The 15,562-nt window shown below is 43.1% G+C and overlaps 1 protein-coding gene across 5 annotated transcripts; it reads left to right on the top strand.

The window, feature by feature from the left end:
* The first annotated feature begins 1,436 nt into the window (after positions 1-1,436).
* On the top strand, positions 1,437-13,315 carry SMIM13 (small integral membrane protein 13). Of its 5 annotated transcripts, XR_016464990.1 has the most exons (4): positions 1,437-1,646; positions 9,765-10,054; positions 11,884-11,942; positions 12,774-13,315. XR_016464990.1 is itself a non-coding variant. In XM_031589360.2 (2 exons), exons 1-2 carry the CDS (start codon positions 1,571-1,573, stop codon positions 9,956-9,958), a joined length of 270 nt encoding a protein of 89 aa, XP_031445220.1. In that variant the 5' UTR covers positions 1,437-1,570; the 3' UTR covers positions 9,959-13,315. The 5 variants fall into 5 exon arrangements, 1 of the variants encoding a protein (XP_031445220.1); XR_016464991.1 differs by lacking the exon at positions 11,884-11,942; XR_016464988.1 differs by having other exon boundaries at positions 11,884-13,315.
* The last annotated feature ends 2,247 nt before the right edge of the window (positions 13,316-15,562 follow it).

Here is a 15,562-nt window from a genome sequence, read left to right as displayed (position 1 = left end):
ATGATTTTTTCATCAGTTGGTGGGTGCTGAGTGGCTCTGTGATGTGGTTTGGGGATGCGATGTGAATTAAATAACTACTAATCATAAAACTGTTTGGAGCTGTATAACGACGTATACAAAATTTTTGAACAGCTCCAAAATGTGACAGCTGTTTTACAGGACAGAGAACATTCCAGTTCAATACCCATAGAATTTGCTCTAACTATACGTGAGAAATAAAAAATTAGAGAAACAGAGCAGCGTAGCTAGGAGGGAACTTATTTATTTTTTCAGAAGTTAACATGGTGGTTATTGCCTTGTTTGTTTGCAATACAGAAGAAATCTTGCTTAACCATGCGTGTAACAATTCAGGATGAAAGACGAGGAGACGTGTCACAGTGTTCAGTTGTTGAGACACATCAGGAAAGGTGTTTCAAGAAAGACAACGCTTGCAAGACGTGACAGGTGGGTTTGGCAGGGTATTAACCAGGGCTGGGGCTGCTGGGAGAGAAAGGCTGAAATGGGAAGATGGAACTCGGGTGCTGAGCTGGTGAAGTGACAGCAGCTTTATGTAGCTGAGTGGGGGGTTTCAAGGCCAGGCTGGATGTGGCTCTGGGCGGCCTGGGCTGGTGGTTGGCGACCCTGCGCATAGCAGGGGGTTGAAACTGGATGATCCTTGTGGTCCGTTTCAACCCAGGCCATTCTATGACTGCATGTGTGAGTACTTTGGGGTCGCAGGTATCCTGAAAGGGGGATGCAGGTGGGACGCTCAGCGGGCAGCAAAAGCACAAATTTTGGCTTCAGTTGGAAGGGGGGATTTTGAGACAATCCATATAAGAAACACGAAGAGAAATGCGTTGGCTTTTCTGCGACATCTCAGCGCAGCGGTGACGTCTTCATGGCAATGTGCAGCAGTGGATTTAACGCACGTTTTACAAACGTTAAGAGTGCCTCCCGGGCTAGAAGGGAAGCTGGTAACCGTACTGCGGTGCTAAGGGCGAGGCGGCCAGGAGCACCACCCTTATCGCAGCGCTCCTCGTAACCTGATTTCAGCTGCGGCGTCAGCACAGGGCACGGGCACCGAGGTCGTGCGGAATTGGAACCGCAGCGGGGCGGGGCGGCTGTAAAAACGCTGCCTCGGCAGACGCCCGGGCGCCCTGCCGTAACACCACACGCAAACGCCGCAAAGGCGGCGGTGATAACGCGGCCACACGCTCCGCCCGCGGGAGCTCGCTTGGCGGCGCGGGGCACGCTGGGAGTTGTAGTCTGCGCTGCCTTCGGAGCCCGCCCGCACCCCTGGGAGCGGAACTACGTCTCCCGGCATGCTCCGCGCTCCGCGCGCGTCACTACGCCGCGCTCCGAAGCCCGCCCCGCCGCCGGCACGGCTGGCGCTGGGCTCTGCCGGTTCTTCCTCCGGGGCGGTGGGCGGCCGTGCGAGGCGCTGCCCGCGCCCTGAAACCTCCGGGCTTTTGTCCGTGTCCAGCGGCGCTGCCGCCGGTCCGGGTCGGGCCCTGCGTGAGGGGCGAGCGAGCCGCCGAGCCGCCGTCGGGAATCGGGCCCCGCTCGTGGCGGTGAGGAAGGGCCCGGCAGCATGTGGCAGAGCATCGGGCTGACCCTGCTGGTGATCGTGGCGACCCTGGCCTGCGTGCTGCTCTTCATGCTGTGCGGTGAGCGTCCGAAACGGAGCCGGCATCGCTGTGCGGCGTGGTTGGAGGCGTCTCGTGTCGATGTCGTACGGGGGGACGTGGTTCAGTGCGTTCAGATCGATGGTTTGGGGGGAGTTTTTGTGAGCTCTGTGATTCTGCAGGCCCTGGTGGCACATCTCCGTACGGTTGGCTTGAGGGAATAAAAGGGTCTGATGGAGAGCTGCTGAGGGAATTGAGATTGTTTAGCTTGGAGATGAAGAGGCTCAGGAGAGACCTTACTGCTCTCTACAACTGAAAGGGCATTGTGGCAAGGTGTGGGTTGCCCTCTCACCCCGGATAACTGGTGATGAAACCAGTGGTGATGGCCTCAAGTTGTTCAGATTGGATGTTAAGAAAGATTTCTTCTCGGAAAGAGCAATGAGGTTCTGGAACAGGCTGCCCAGGGAGGTGGTGCAGTCACCGTCCCTGGAGGTGGTCAGGAGCTGTGCGGATGTGGCACTGAGGGACGTGGTTAGTGGGCATGGTGGGGGTGGGTTGGCAGTTGGGCTTAATGATCTCAGTGGTCTTTTTCAACCTTAATGATTCCGTGATTCTGTATTGGCTGGAATAGGTTGAGAGCAATGCTTGGTTCCACATTTAAAAAACAAACAAAGAAAAAGAAGGCTTTCCGGAATGTGTGCTTTCTAGATCATAGAATCATAGAATGACCTGGGTTGAAAAGGACCACAGTGATCATCTAGTTTCAGCCTCCCTGCTATGTAGAGAATGAGGTTATTTAAATGGCAGGGACAACTTGGGAGTTGTTGGAAGGAAGCACTGATCTGGTGTGTGGGGGTGATGTGATCAATGTGTTGAACTTCAAAATCAAAAATAAGTAAAAATGAAGACCACCAACACTGAACTTAATTACTCTTCAGTATGAAGCATTCCTGAGATTAAAAAAGTGACTGCTGATGGATTTGTAAGTGAGTTTTTGAAAACATAGTGAGTCAAATGAAGACTGTGCTGACACCTGATGCTTAAAAAAGTTGGTTGTACTCAAAGCTGTAAAGCATTGCGGAAAGATTTTGCAATATCAAGAGACTGGATAATGAAATGATGGGAGAAATGCAGTGTTAACATCTATGGTCACTCTAAAAGTATTGCCTCTTATTTATGTCTGTGGGAGCTACAACGTAAACGAAGAGAATAATAACACTATTTGATAGAGCAAATTCTTAGCTAATGGTGGTGTCCACATTAGAAAACAGTGTTTTGTAGCTATGCGTTTTCACCAGTCATGAACAAGAGCCCACATGCTGCACTTGCAAAGATCTACGTGGAAATCCGGAATTGACTTATCTTTCACATCACTGTTAGTGCTGAAACTCATCACCCCCACCTCACCGTACTCTCATCCACTGCTCAGTCTTTAGAAGTGTTCAGCTACTGTTGATGAATGTCATGGGTGCCATCTTTTCCCTGCATGGAGGAATACAATGACACACCTTTGCTTCATCTGCACTTCTGTGGCAGATGCCATTATGTCAGACTGCCCCTCTTTTGCTGTCTGTCACATGGCAACAACACGTAACAGAGTGTTGGGAAGGTTAAACCACTGCTGCCATACCACCACCATCTGCCTCTGATGTCAGGGGTCAACATTATAAAACAAGAGGCATTTCTTTTGGAACAGTGCTTGAATCTAAGTGTGCAGTATGTGCATCCATGAATTATGTGGGATAATTAATATAATGGGTTCAAACAGAACTGTTACTATCCTGAAGAAAGGATTAGCAGGGGATTAATTTATCATTGCAAGCATTCCTCTGAAATATGCTAATTCTTTGTAGAAAGAAAATAGGCAAATCCAGTGTTAGATGTTCAGTATAGAATAGGAAGTGCTGTGATACTGCTACCATGTGCTTATGTCTCCAACAGTCTATTTCACTATTGAGAGGAAAAAAATCAAGAGTTTACATGGCTCTCACCACTCCATAAGAAATGATTTCTGCATGAAGAGATTCTAAGTAGGTTAGACCTGTCTAGCCTGGTAAATACATGGCTGGGCGAGGATGGCAGTTATAAAACCAAGGAGTGTGTAAAAGGTGACTGAGCAGCAGTTGTTCAGTTGCTTTATTACTGATGGCCTGGAGTACATTATGTTAAATGATCAGCCGTCAGGCTTAACTAAAGAGAAAGTATTCTTTTACACAAGGGGAAAATGGCAAGCTTGTTAACAAAGAGATTTTCGGAGGCCAAAGCTTTTACTTCTTGAAGCTCATAGAAAAGAGGTTTGTCAACTTATCTAAGCCATAATGTCAGTGTTACAATATCAGAGCTTATTGCAAAGGTTGCCAAAACATACCTAGATGTTAAAGGTACTAAGCACAGAAAGCTGCCATTTTAATGGTTTGGGGGTGGTGCTTTTTGATTGTTGCCCTATTAGAACTGACTAGGTAGGGTTAGGTAGCAATTCATGCTGTGCTGGTAATGCTTTTTTTTCCCCCACAGTGTTATACTGCATTTACTAGTCAGTTAGTAGTGGGATGCTTCTAGCTTTTGTGCCAAGACTGACTATTAATGGAAAATATTTGAGCAGAGGTGGTGTCAAGGCTGCTGTTAGAATAACTTGAATATAAGCTACCTTCAAGCTAATTGTGACTGTGATAGGTGGTTTCTTATTGCTTTCTTAGCTATAGATCTCTGTTCTTTACAGCCTGCTGGTCTCCTGAGGAGATGAGTGCTCTGTGTGACAGGATATGAGTAAATGCCAGCCAGTGAGGCATAAAATTAGTTGACAAACCCGACACCACCACAGTTGGATATAAGCTTGAGTAAACTTAAGCTGATAAGAATGTTTTATAGCCATCTGATGAGAGGTATTTAACAGTCTCGGAAAAGGGCTTACAGGGTCAAGAGACTGAAGAGCTGTCACTTAGGTTTTGAGTGGCTTATATAGAAGGACTTGTGGTGTGAATGTTTGCAGAGAGCAATGTACTGAAGCATCCAGGAGATGTCCCAGGATGGTGTGAATTTGTTTCAGGTCACAAACGTGAAATCCTTCTCACTATTGAACTTTGCACAGCACGCATCCCATCGAGTTCAAAATTTTTCTGAAGATAAAAATTCAAAGCACAAAATATTGGAAATTATTAGGATCAGTTCATCAGCCATGTGAAAAGCAAATAATTATGCCTGAATTAGGCATTTGTCTCTAGAAATACTTTGAATAAGAGACCTGATTTCTTCTTCTATTCAACGCTTCTGGATGCTTGCATTTGCCATTTATTGCGTGGACCTCAATTTGTTAAGGAAGCACTGAGGGCTTGCAGTGAGTGGAATTTGTAAACTGAGCACATCTGACACAGAAACCATTCAGAGACTATAACCATAGCTGTTTTTCAGCCGCTCTTCTGAAAGTGGGCCAGAGGTAAATTGCTTCTACTTGATTGCCATCCCGTCAGACTGCTTTACTCTGGTTTCTCTCATGGTCTCATTGGTTTAGTGCTTTCCTTGCTCCTCTGCAGCTGCTAGGAGTTCACCCGGAGTGAAGGAGTGAAACAGAAGACCAGCTGAGGTGAATTCCAGTACTGCTTACTGTGTGTTTGTTTTCCCAACGAATTAACACGTGGAGCCAGGTGAAACCACACACATGCTTTCAGTGCAACAAACAGACAGGTGTGCTGGTCTGGTGTGGGGAGCAAGACCAGAGGGGTGGTGTTGAAGAGATGCAAATGACCTTAAAACAAAGATTGTGTGACTCAAATTGTCAGTACAGGTGTACAACTTGGTTGCAAGTGGAAAAACATCAGAGCCTTAAAATCTGCCTCAGTAACTTCAGCGCTTTGTCTGGACAGTTTTGTGACAATGTGAAATGAGTCGATCTCAAAAGACGAGCAGAGCCTGAGATTAGGCTAGCAATAGAGAGAAGGCATCTTTTTATTTCAAGCTGAGTTTTCAGCCTGTTAAAAATGGAAGATGGGGCCAGAGCATGTTTTCTGGCTATCAGTCAGCAGAAATGTGTTAGAGGATGTTAAACTAAGCAGGAGAGGGCTTAAGATCCGAGCACTAGATCAGCTGGTGTCTGCTGTTAGTGCTCTGAGCAGTGCATGCCTTCTTCAGTCTAATCAGCTTCACAGCTGAGTACTCTGGGGCAGTGTATCTTTTTAAAAGGCACAGAATTAGCAACTTGGCTGTGTCACAGAGGATATTAAACGCAGAGCATGAAGCAGAGCTCTGCTTTCCCAGATCTCATGTCAGCATCTAGAACTGTGCACTTTCTCTTCATGGATGTTAAGTTTTTATGTTGTGGACGTTTATGTATTTGAAAGCAGGGCTCACTCAGCCTGATAATAGCACAGCCCTAGATTAGTCTTTGCTGCTGGAATAGCAGTATCCTGTTTTTAAATCAGCAAGGACAGAGGTAAAACTATTTTGCAAGACTGCTCAGGAAGTTGATAGTGAAGGCAGAAATAGAAGCCAGACCTTCAAATTTTCTTGTGCTGTTACCGCATCACCTTTCTCCCCTTCTCAGTGAGTTGTATTTTGTTTGAGAAAGCAGAGGTTACTGCTCAGCAGCACTCCATATCACTTGCTAGAATCATAGAATCATTTGAGTTGGACTAGAGCTTTAAAGATCATCTGATCCAACTTCCCTGCAATGAACAGGACATCTACACTTCAGTCAGGTGCTCAGAGCCCCATCCAGCTTCACCTTGAATGTCTCAGGGATGGGACATCCCCCACCTCTTTGGGCAAACTGTGCCAGTGCCTCACTACCCTTTTTTTTTTTTTTAATAATAAGTATTACCCCTGTTCTGCTTTGTAGGCATCTCTTCTGTTTGAATCAGGAAGATGGGAATATGCTCCAATAAAGACATCCCTTTCCCTGTTAACTTCTGCTTACAGGCCAGTGTAAGGTGCATGAAATCGATGGGTCTAAGGCCAGTGCCTCTCATCTCTTGTGGGGTAGTAGCTCAGCATTTAGATCACTTTGCATCTCGCCTTTCTACAACACCTGTGGGAAGTAGCAGGAAAGGTGGCTTTATTGGTCAAATCATAAGATCTGTTCACGTAGTGATACTGCACAGATGCATACTTGGGAGTCAGGGGCTAAGGCTTTGACTAGCAGTCCCAACTTTGCAAACAGATTGCATCACGATTTATAGGAGGGGTTGATGTGCTGAGGGCATAGTGCCAAACATGGCTTAAATGTCTTTGGGCAACATCCAGCTGTGGCATTCGGAGCGAGACAGCTGCTCCCTGCTTAAAACTTGGCGGAGGCTGGGAGCTGCTGTTTTGCCTGAATGCAAAGTACTGGCTGTTGGCAGGGTTTCCAGGCTCTCTGGATTCAGATATGGGCTGTACCAAGAGTTGAAGCCCCGGCTTTGCATTGCGGTGATGTACAGTTGTCCTGGAGGACTGATTGTGATCAAGTATTTTGTGGTGAAGTTAAATCTATTGGGCTTCTTTGAATGGCCTGCCCAAACAGAGCAGCAGCGTTGTATGTGCAAACTGCAGTGTCAACCACCTGTCTATGTCAGCATTTTATTTTCTTTTTTTAAAATACATCATGTAATTTACAGAGTATGGAATGCTGTCTGGTGTACGGTTTTGCTGCGTTCTTAAGAGACTGAAGAATCAATGCACTGTCATCAGATGTGGAAGTAACTCAGTACTTTGAATCTGCCTCCAGTCTTCAGTTCTTTGGGAGTCTGTTTATGTCTAAGAAGTTTCTGATGTGCTGTGTTCAGTACCTCCCAGGCAGCAGGCTGTCTCAGCTGAATGGGCAGCACTCACTTTCTTGTTTCCTGTGGTCATTTGTAGTATTTTGTTTTTTTTCCATGTGGTTTGGAAATAAGTGTGGCTTTTGGGGATTGGATTCCTCCTTAATGAGTTTTAGAGCTATGAGAAAATGCATTGATTTATGATCTTCAGAATTTACAGAGCACTGTGAATCCAGGAGACCTGAAGTACATCTCAGTGAAAACGATTTTCAAACAGAAACTATTTCAATTTTTACCCCTCAATGTGGCAGGAAAAAGCACCAGACCAGTCACTTGCTGCTTCTAGATGCAGGGGTTTTTAATGCATTTGTCAGACATCAGATTTGGTTGAGTCAGAAATAATTTAAAGGATTGGATGTCAATGGAAAAGGAAGTACTTGATTTAGGGTTTGCAACTCCCCAGCAGGAGAGAAGTTGAGGAAATGAAGTCTGCAGGATGTGAGTATTCTGGGGCAGAGGGGAAAGTGGCATCTTGCTTTGTCCAAAGTAATGGCTATTCGTGTTGCCATGACTCTGGCTGCAGAAGAGGAGGAAGAATCAGGGTGTTGTAGTTGCACAAGTGCCACCTGTTAGTGCATCCCCTTGCTTCATGTGTTGCTGCTCGTCCACGCTCAGAAATCTCTCTGCTGACAGCTGTGTAGCCAGAGAGGACAGGTTTTCCTGGTTCTGACGAATAGGGCTCTTTGTATTTGTGTAGGTCAATGGTATAGGCTTGAATGGACCAAGCTTCTGATAGGAAAGTGAAGTATTAATTTACAACTCAAAGATCAATAGTTTCTGGTACTTCAAATTGTGCTTATATTTAGTGCACTTTTGGATCACAGCATGATTCTTATCCTACTTGTCTGTGAAATGCAGTTAAGTGACATTTCTGTTGTTTAGATTATGACAGTTGACTTGCTAGCTGAAGGGGAAGGGATTACAATTAGTTCTCAGTGTGGTGACGCTTGAGCATCTCTATCAAAGTACTTAGATAAATGAGACTTTAATTGGAAGGTTCTGGGTTAGATTAAGATATAAATACATCTACTTTTTTTAAAATCTTGGTTATCCGTTATAGAAACATTGAAGATTTAAGAGCAAGGAGGTGGTGGATCTTAAATACTCGTGAAGATACTGTGGAAATGTGATTATGTCAACTGTAAAATTCACTTCCATAGTTTTGGGACCGAGAGCATTTTAGCAATGAAGCAGAACTAAATATTACACAAATTTACCAGAGAATGTTAATATTTCTTTAGTGGGACTTTGACATGGTGAGGTAATACTTCTGATTTTAGGGGATTTGGTATCTGAATCATCATTTTGGAATAGGATTTATTGTAAAGCATGGTATTAATTTCAAGATTACTGCAAGTATTCTTAATGAGTATGAAATACAGTTTTTAAAATATGATGGCCCTCATTGTGATGAGGTGATTGTCCCTCTCTACTCTGCCCTCATGCAGTACTGCATCCAGGTTTGGAGCCCCCAATACAAGAAAGACAAGGAGCTGTTGGAGAGGGTCCAGAGGAGGGCCACAAAGGTGATCAGGGGACTGGAGCACCTCCCCTATGAAGATAGGCTGAGGGAGCTGGGCTTGTTCAGCCTGGAGAAAAGAAGGCTGCGGGGTGACCTCATTGCAGCCTTTCAGTACATAAAGGGAGCCTACAAACAGGAGGGGAATCAACTCTTGGAAAGGGTAGATAACTGCAGGACAAGGGGAAATGGTTTGAAGTTGAGGGAGGGAAGGTTTAGGTTGGATGCCAGGGGGAAGTTCTTTACTATGAGAGTGGTGAGGTGCTGGAACAGCTGCCCAGAGAGGTTGTGGATGCCCCATCCCTGGAGGTGTTCAGGGCCAGATTGGATGGGGCCCTGGGCAGCCTGGTCTAGCATTGAATATCAAGGTTGGTGGCCCTGCATGTGGCAGGGAGGTTGGAGATTCATGATCCTTGAGGTCCCTTCCAACCCTGGCCATTCTATGATTCTATGTATTGAATCTAGCATCTGTATTTTAGATGTGTCCATGCAAGTTTGTTTCCTCCTGACAGCTGAGTCCCATGTGTATGCACTGATGTAATTGTTTACTTACTGTTTGCTGTGGCACTACAATTAAGTATATGTCCAGATCCTAACCTGGAGCTTAACCATTTGCTTTGGGATGAGGGCAGACCTGATCAAACTGAATTGATGCTTATAGGAGTGTAGAAAGGACTGTGTGTGTGGGGGGGGGGAGGAAGTGAGGGGTGTTGGGATTGAGAGTAAAATTAAGATGGCAGCCAATCTTTCTCTATTTTTCCTTTTTCTTGTTTTTCTGATATATTCTGCCTGAGAGCTGACTCGTTGTGTACGAAGTAACTAAGTGGTACCTTCTTTCTTTGTTTCCTGCAGGCTGGTATGTGGTCTGGCAATTGTTCTTGTCTAAATTCAAGTTCCTGAGAGAATTGATAGGTGATACGGGTTCCCAGCAAGGGGACAACGAGCCTTCGGAGACAGAAGCTGAACAGGAGACTCCACCCTCACCACAGAGAGGTAGACAGAAATCTGCTCGGCAGCGAAGGGCACCTGCAGAAGAAACAACTTAAAATACTCCTTTGAACTTCTGGCTAACTCTGAATGGTTAAGCACCTCTGCACTGTGTCGTTCAGTGGTTTGCTCTTACTGAAAAACTGACGTAAGAGGTAATATTAATACCTGTGGACCTTTATTCTGAACTGTCAATATATACTACTTTGGTTCAGGGAGGGCTTCAGCAGCAAGTCAAAGAATACTGAAAGAAATGAGGTGGAGAGAAATCTCCTTCAGAAAAACGCTCAGCTGCTGTAGCTCTTGCCCCTGCACACATATTAAAAACAGGTCCTGGACCATAGGCTTAGCCTCTGCAGTTGTCTGAACATAATATACATTTCAGACTTGAAATAGTTTCTAAATTATTTTTCTTTACAGCACTGCAACTACATATAGTGAAATTGAATTTTATTTCTTTAGGTATATATGAATATATATTTTTTTCAACCGTGAGAACGCATGCAAACTTGAAAAGTGGTTGAAAGAATATCCTGCTTTAGAAAGTATTCTAAAGTGAAATTTTGTTACTTTCTTATATCTGTATAAATAAAATATGAGAAAACAATGTTAGATGAACACAGTTAAGAGGTTTTGGTTATCTCCTTTAAAAAAAGGAATTGGGTCATAAGACCTGTTTTCTTGGTTTTGACACAAGAAGGGTTACAGGTAGAACGGTCCTGATAGATTTAATTGTTCTTCCTGAACCTTTTATTTCAAGTCCAACTTGTGTTGGAGAGGAGAAGGTGCCTAGAGTATATACTTATTAGTGACCTGTAGTGTCATCCTTGGCTTTCGGATACTAAGTATTTCTCTTTTGAACACTTTTACATCAGGTATATGATACCAGGTGTAAGTTTTGCCCTGGAACCAATTAAGGCATTCTGACCAATTTGGTAGACATCACTCTAATGCTTTGATAGTGTTACAGCAATGAATTTGGTACCTCATGTTTGGTGGAGGACTTACTGAGCAGTTGCTCCTTTTTGAGAGTGAGTTAAACAGTGGTTCTGACATTACACTTCAGAATTTGGAGATTTGGTTCTCTTCATCAACTTTGAAGACTGCATGACATCTTTGGGAAGAGGAGGACCTCTGCTTGTGTGGAGGGGAAAGACTACCAAAATGTCTGCTTCATTAACAGCTTCTCTTTCAAAACTAGATATGTGATATTGCTTGGATCACTGTTTGCTGTATAAAAACTACTGTTTAACAGGACAACAAAATTGTACTTTGAGCTGTTAAGGAGTTTAAACTATATAACTTTCAAAGTTTGGTTTGCTTGCATAGCTAAAAGCAGCAACATTTAATCTTTTTCATTAAGTACACCTACATCTGGCAAAAGACTACTTCTCTGGTGCCTTTATTTTAATTTGTCATCTGTGAATGAAAATTAATGAGAGCGTTCACTTTGCAAACGATTTGGGTGTTTCAGCATTAAAGCACACAAAATTAATCTGGACCTTCCTTGGAAATCTAGAAGTTGTTGTTTTAGTTGCTAGCATGTATGTATAAGCATGCTTTGTATTACAGGATTACACTTTCAAGCATGACTAGACAGTGCTACGCTCATATCCTTGAAACACGTGTAGAAATACAATAGTCTTCTTCTGTCCTCACTACTGACAAGGGAATTCCTAATAATGTTTCTTCACAAGTAAAATTGCCATCTACTCAAACTGAACAAAAGCAATCCGGTTCTTTTTCCTGCTGCTTTCAGTTGTTTGCCCTGTGCAACTTAATGTCGCTATATTCTTGTACCTGTTTATCTTCACACAATGAGGTTTTCAGCTCAGCAGTGATAACCAAGTACTGGAGCACTTTTCTTAAGAAAAGTGTTTACTGTTTCTGTCTTTGAGCTTTACTTATGTACAGCTTGTGAGTGAGATAGTTCTATTTTTGGTCTTGATGTGGAATATTAACACTCTACTGCACATCTGCCTAGATGTAAGTCCAGTGAAGATGGCAAAAGGCTCATGCTTTGACTATCTCCAGCTGAGATAAGTAAGTTAACTTGGTCTCTGCTTCTCATAACTGTGAAGAAATGTGAAGTTACAGCAATAAATATAGCTAGCCAGAGCAGCTCTAAAGGTGTAAGAATCAAGACTCTGGAACAAGTTAATGAAGGAAAATCCATGCGGGTTTGTATGCTGACAATGATTAAATATGCAATTAGATAGTAGTTTAAAACAAATGGATGTGGAATCTTTGGACGGTTCATCTGCTCTAGCCAGACAAACCCCTTTGTGGTTTGTAAGTGTACATTTCACTCCCAAAAGCTATTTTCAGTCTTTTTTTTAAACATCTGATGCTATTTTTTTAAAGCTGCTGTGACATAGCTGCCAATAATGGTATTTGCTTAGTGTATAACATTCACTATCTTAGTAGTAGCAGCCCGAGGGCTTCTATTATGAGGTTAGGAAGACTTTTGTAATACTGGTATTTTCTGTCAATACACACTTTTTTTTTCTTCAGAGAGTCTGTAGTAATATCTTTGTGCAGGGCACTTCATGCAAACCTGTAAAAGTGAAGCTATGTGAGTGAAAGCACACTTGTGATAAGACCTGGGTTGTGATTGCTGGCAGTCCAATATACTCATGTCTTTCAATATTTTTACTGGTGTACTTCTAAAATGTTACTGGTGAATAAGCACTTGACTTTGAATCGAACCATTCAAGTCTGAAACCTTATGAAGGCAACAGGTTATGTATTTGATTGTTTTTTGTTTAGTCAAATCTATTTTTAAAACTGTTCATTGCCTTATTGTTGCAGCTGTTCTATTGAATGTACTTCGGGTTGATTATTTTCAATATATTCATATCACTTTTGTTGCAGGGGCTGTGTAACTTGTGAATAAGCAGTGATTACTTGTATGTGGCAGTTAATTAAACAGTTAATATCAGGAAGACTGGAACAAATGCAGCTTGGACTGGTGGAACAAAGTAGGAAAAGTATTGTTAAAACATAAGAATGTAGACAATTGTTTCTTACTGAATTGCATAATTCAAACCTGTTAGCAAGCCACTAAGGCTGTTATCATGGTGATCTAATGTTTGTTCATAAGGCTAATTCTGTGCAGTTCATCCACTTAGCACTGCTGCTGTAGCTATCTGCAGTAAACACCATATACTGTCCAGCAACTTGTGGGCAACTTGCTGCTTAACATCAGGTTTTACACTGAACTAGACCTCTGTATGTACTCCTGTCTTGTTGGGAAATGACCAGCATTAAAAAAGGGTTCTATGTGGTCATTTGCTTCTTCAATGTTAAGATACTGTATCTAAAGCTTCTGTGATTGTCTGTTTTCATCATGTTAACTGTTTTAAGTGACTGTGCAGATTAAAAATAATTAAATAAAGTAACCAGACTTGATAAGAGTACTTGATCAGAGTGACTTTCTGCCTTTTTTTTTTTTAATAGCAGTTTTTCTTTAGATGGTACAACACTACAGAAGAAGACTAGTTAAAAGCTGGATTCCAACTGGTGTGGCTCCTACAGTGACTTCATGATGAAAACCAGGTTAGTATGTATCTTTTTAGAGTGTGTGTTTGGAGGATGGTTATATGTAAGTGGGAGTATTCAGTGATTGATTACTGGTATCAGATGGTTGCAGAAAAGCAAGCAGGTGATTTAGTGGATGCTGATTGCAAGGAAGCATGGTGTGGTCTTTTCCAGTAGGATGGATCATCTGCTGCTGTGCATCTCTGCCCTGAATTCCACAGTAGGCTGTCTTTCCCCACAGGTACTGGTGTGCTCTCCTTGAGATTTTCGTGTGGGTCTTATCCTATACGATGAATACAGGTAGTCTCTGTAAAACAGGCTGTGCTTTATCTTGCTTAGGTTACGTATGAACATTTTGACCTAGGATTAGACTAGAAAAGTGTTGCATAAATATGCTGTGTTTTATATTAATCCTTAAAGACATGTGTTTTAGTGTATTCCTCATGAATCAGAAGCTCTTACGTTAGAATTGTAGCATCCTTAGAGTTGGAGTGGATCTTTAAAGATAATTTAGTCCAACTCCCCTGCAATGAACTGGGGCATCCACATCTAGATTAGGTTGCCCAGGGCCTGATCCAGCCTGGCCTTGAAAGTCTCCATGTTGTGAGTATATTATCTCTGGTATTTTTAATCACAAAATGAAATATGATTGTAGATTTCATTTTATGATTAAAAATTTTGAGTGGAATGGACAGTCTGTATGTAGACTGTGAAGAGGAAAAGTAGGGCTTAGATCTAGTCTAGGGTTTACATTGACAAGTAGCAGTGCTAGTCTTGCCCTTCAGGCAAAAGGAATTGCTAGAAGGATCTGTAGATGGAAAAGCACCATCATGGATCAATGGCAGAAAGTCAAGCTTCTTTAAACAACAGCTTTAAGCTTTAAACAGCTAGGAAAGCAGAGATTAAATAGAAGGGCCCTGCGATGAGTCTTGACAAATTGTAGATCTGGGAAGTTAACAACTGCATGAAATTTAAGATGCAGTTAAACTGCACCTGGGATGTGACAATTCTGACTGTACATACAGACTGGGGATGAGAGGCAAAGCCCCACATAAGGGATCTGAAGGTTCTCTTTCACCAGTAGAACTCAAACCATTCAGAAGACAAACATCCAGTGGGTCTGTGCTTTGGTTTTGTCTTTTTTAGAAATGGGGACGTTGTGTTTGACATCTTAGCTTTTATTCTCTTTCATCTCTGTTCACAAGGCTCTTCTGCTTTCAAAGTGGAAAATGGATAACAAGTACTCCTTTCTCTTAGTGTAGAGACCCGATTATCTAGAGGGGAATGAGACCAATCATCTTGCTTTGGGGTTGTCAGAGCACTGTCCATCTATGCTGCTTGTGATGCACCATCTCTCCTAGCATGGCTTCTGCGTGTTGCCACCAGAGCTCTGGCAGTGTCCTTGAACAGAAGGGGCAGAGGACATGTCCTGTATCAGGGAGCTGTGGTTTGATAGCTGTTAGGTTTATTTAACAGTTGCAGCATTTAATTACTAGCGATGACGTTCATTGCAACATTTGTTCTTATAGTTCCCAAAGGATTCGATATAGAGAGCAGACTTGATTTTGCTTTTCCTTGTCTCTGGTTCCAGGGTGTACTTGTATTTCCCCTAAATACCGCAGTAACAGTGTGGATATCAGAGCTCATCCCTGGGTGGGCTTCTCAGACAAGTGAATTGGTTGCAGGACAGATTCTTGTTCAAAAGCCTGGCAGATTTTGTGATTAAAGTTGGATGGAAAGGAAGCTCTGGGCCCAAATTTTCACCACTAGATGGCATGGGCCTTCAAGCTTTGCTGTAGTGGTCACATTGCAGGAGAACTATTGTGTGTGTCCAGTGGGGCCAATGCAGTTGTGTTCCTCTTCATTTGCTGTCCCTGCTTTTAGCAATCTTGTTGTATCTTGGCTGGGAAGGATGAGGGAGTGACCGTTCTGATTTGGTTGCATACTTGGTGCCAAAAAAGCCACATGCAGAGCCCCAAGCCTAGGGAGGATCATGCTTTGTGGGAGAGGACAAATGCTGTGTTTTGATTTGTCAAGGAAGGTGACTTTAAAAATGATATCTGCCTCAAACAGAGAGATATCAAAGTACCCAGAGGTGTCTGCTTTTCTTACCATTCTCTATA

The sequence above is a fragment of the Phasianus colchicus genome, chromosome 3 (genome assembly GCF_987193195.1).
Source record: "Phasianus colchicus chromosome 3, bPhaCol1.hap1.1, whole genome shotgun sequence".
In the NCBI taxonomy this organism is placed as follows: domain Eukaryota; kingdom Metazoa; phylum Chordata; class Aves; order Galliformes; family Phasianidae; genus Phasianus; species Phasianus colchicus.
This window is presented reverse-complemented; position numbering and strand designations above follow the sequence as displayed.

What these genes read in the sequence shown, in the direction of transcription:
- SMIM13 (XM_031589360.2), top strand. Translation starts at nt 1,571, where the DNA reads ATGTGGCAGAGCATCGGGCTGACCCTGCTGGTGATCGTGGCGACCCTG. An exon ending in GCTGCTCTTCATGCTGTGCG is followed by an intron (nt 1,647 to 9,764) that starts GTGAGCGTCCGA and finishes TGTTTCCTGCAG; the next exon opens with GCTGGTATGTGGTCTGGCAA.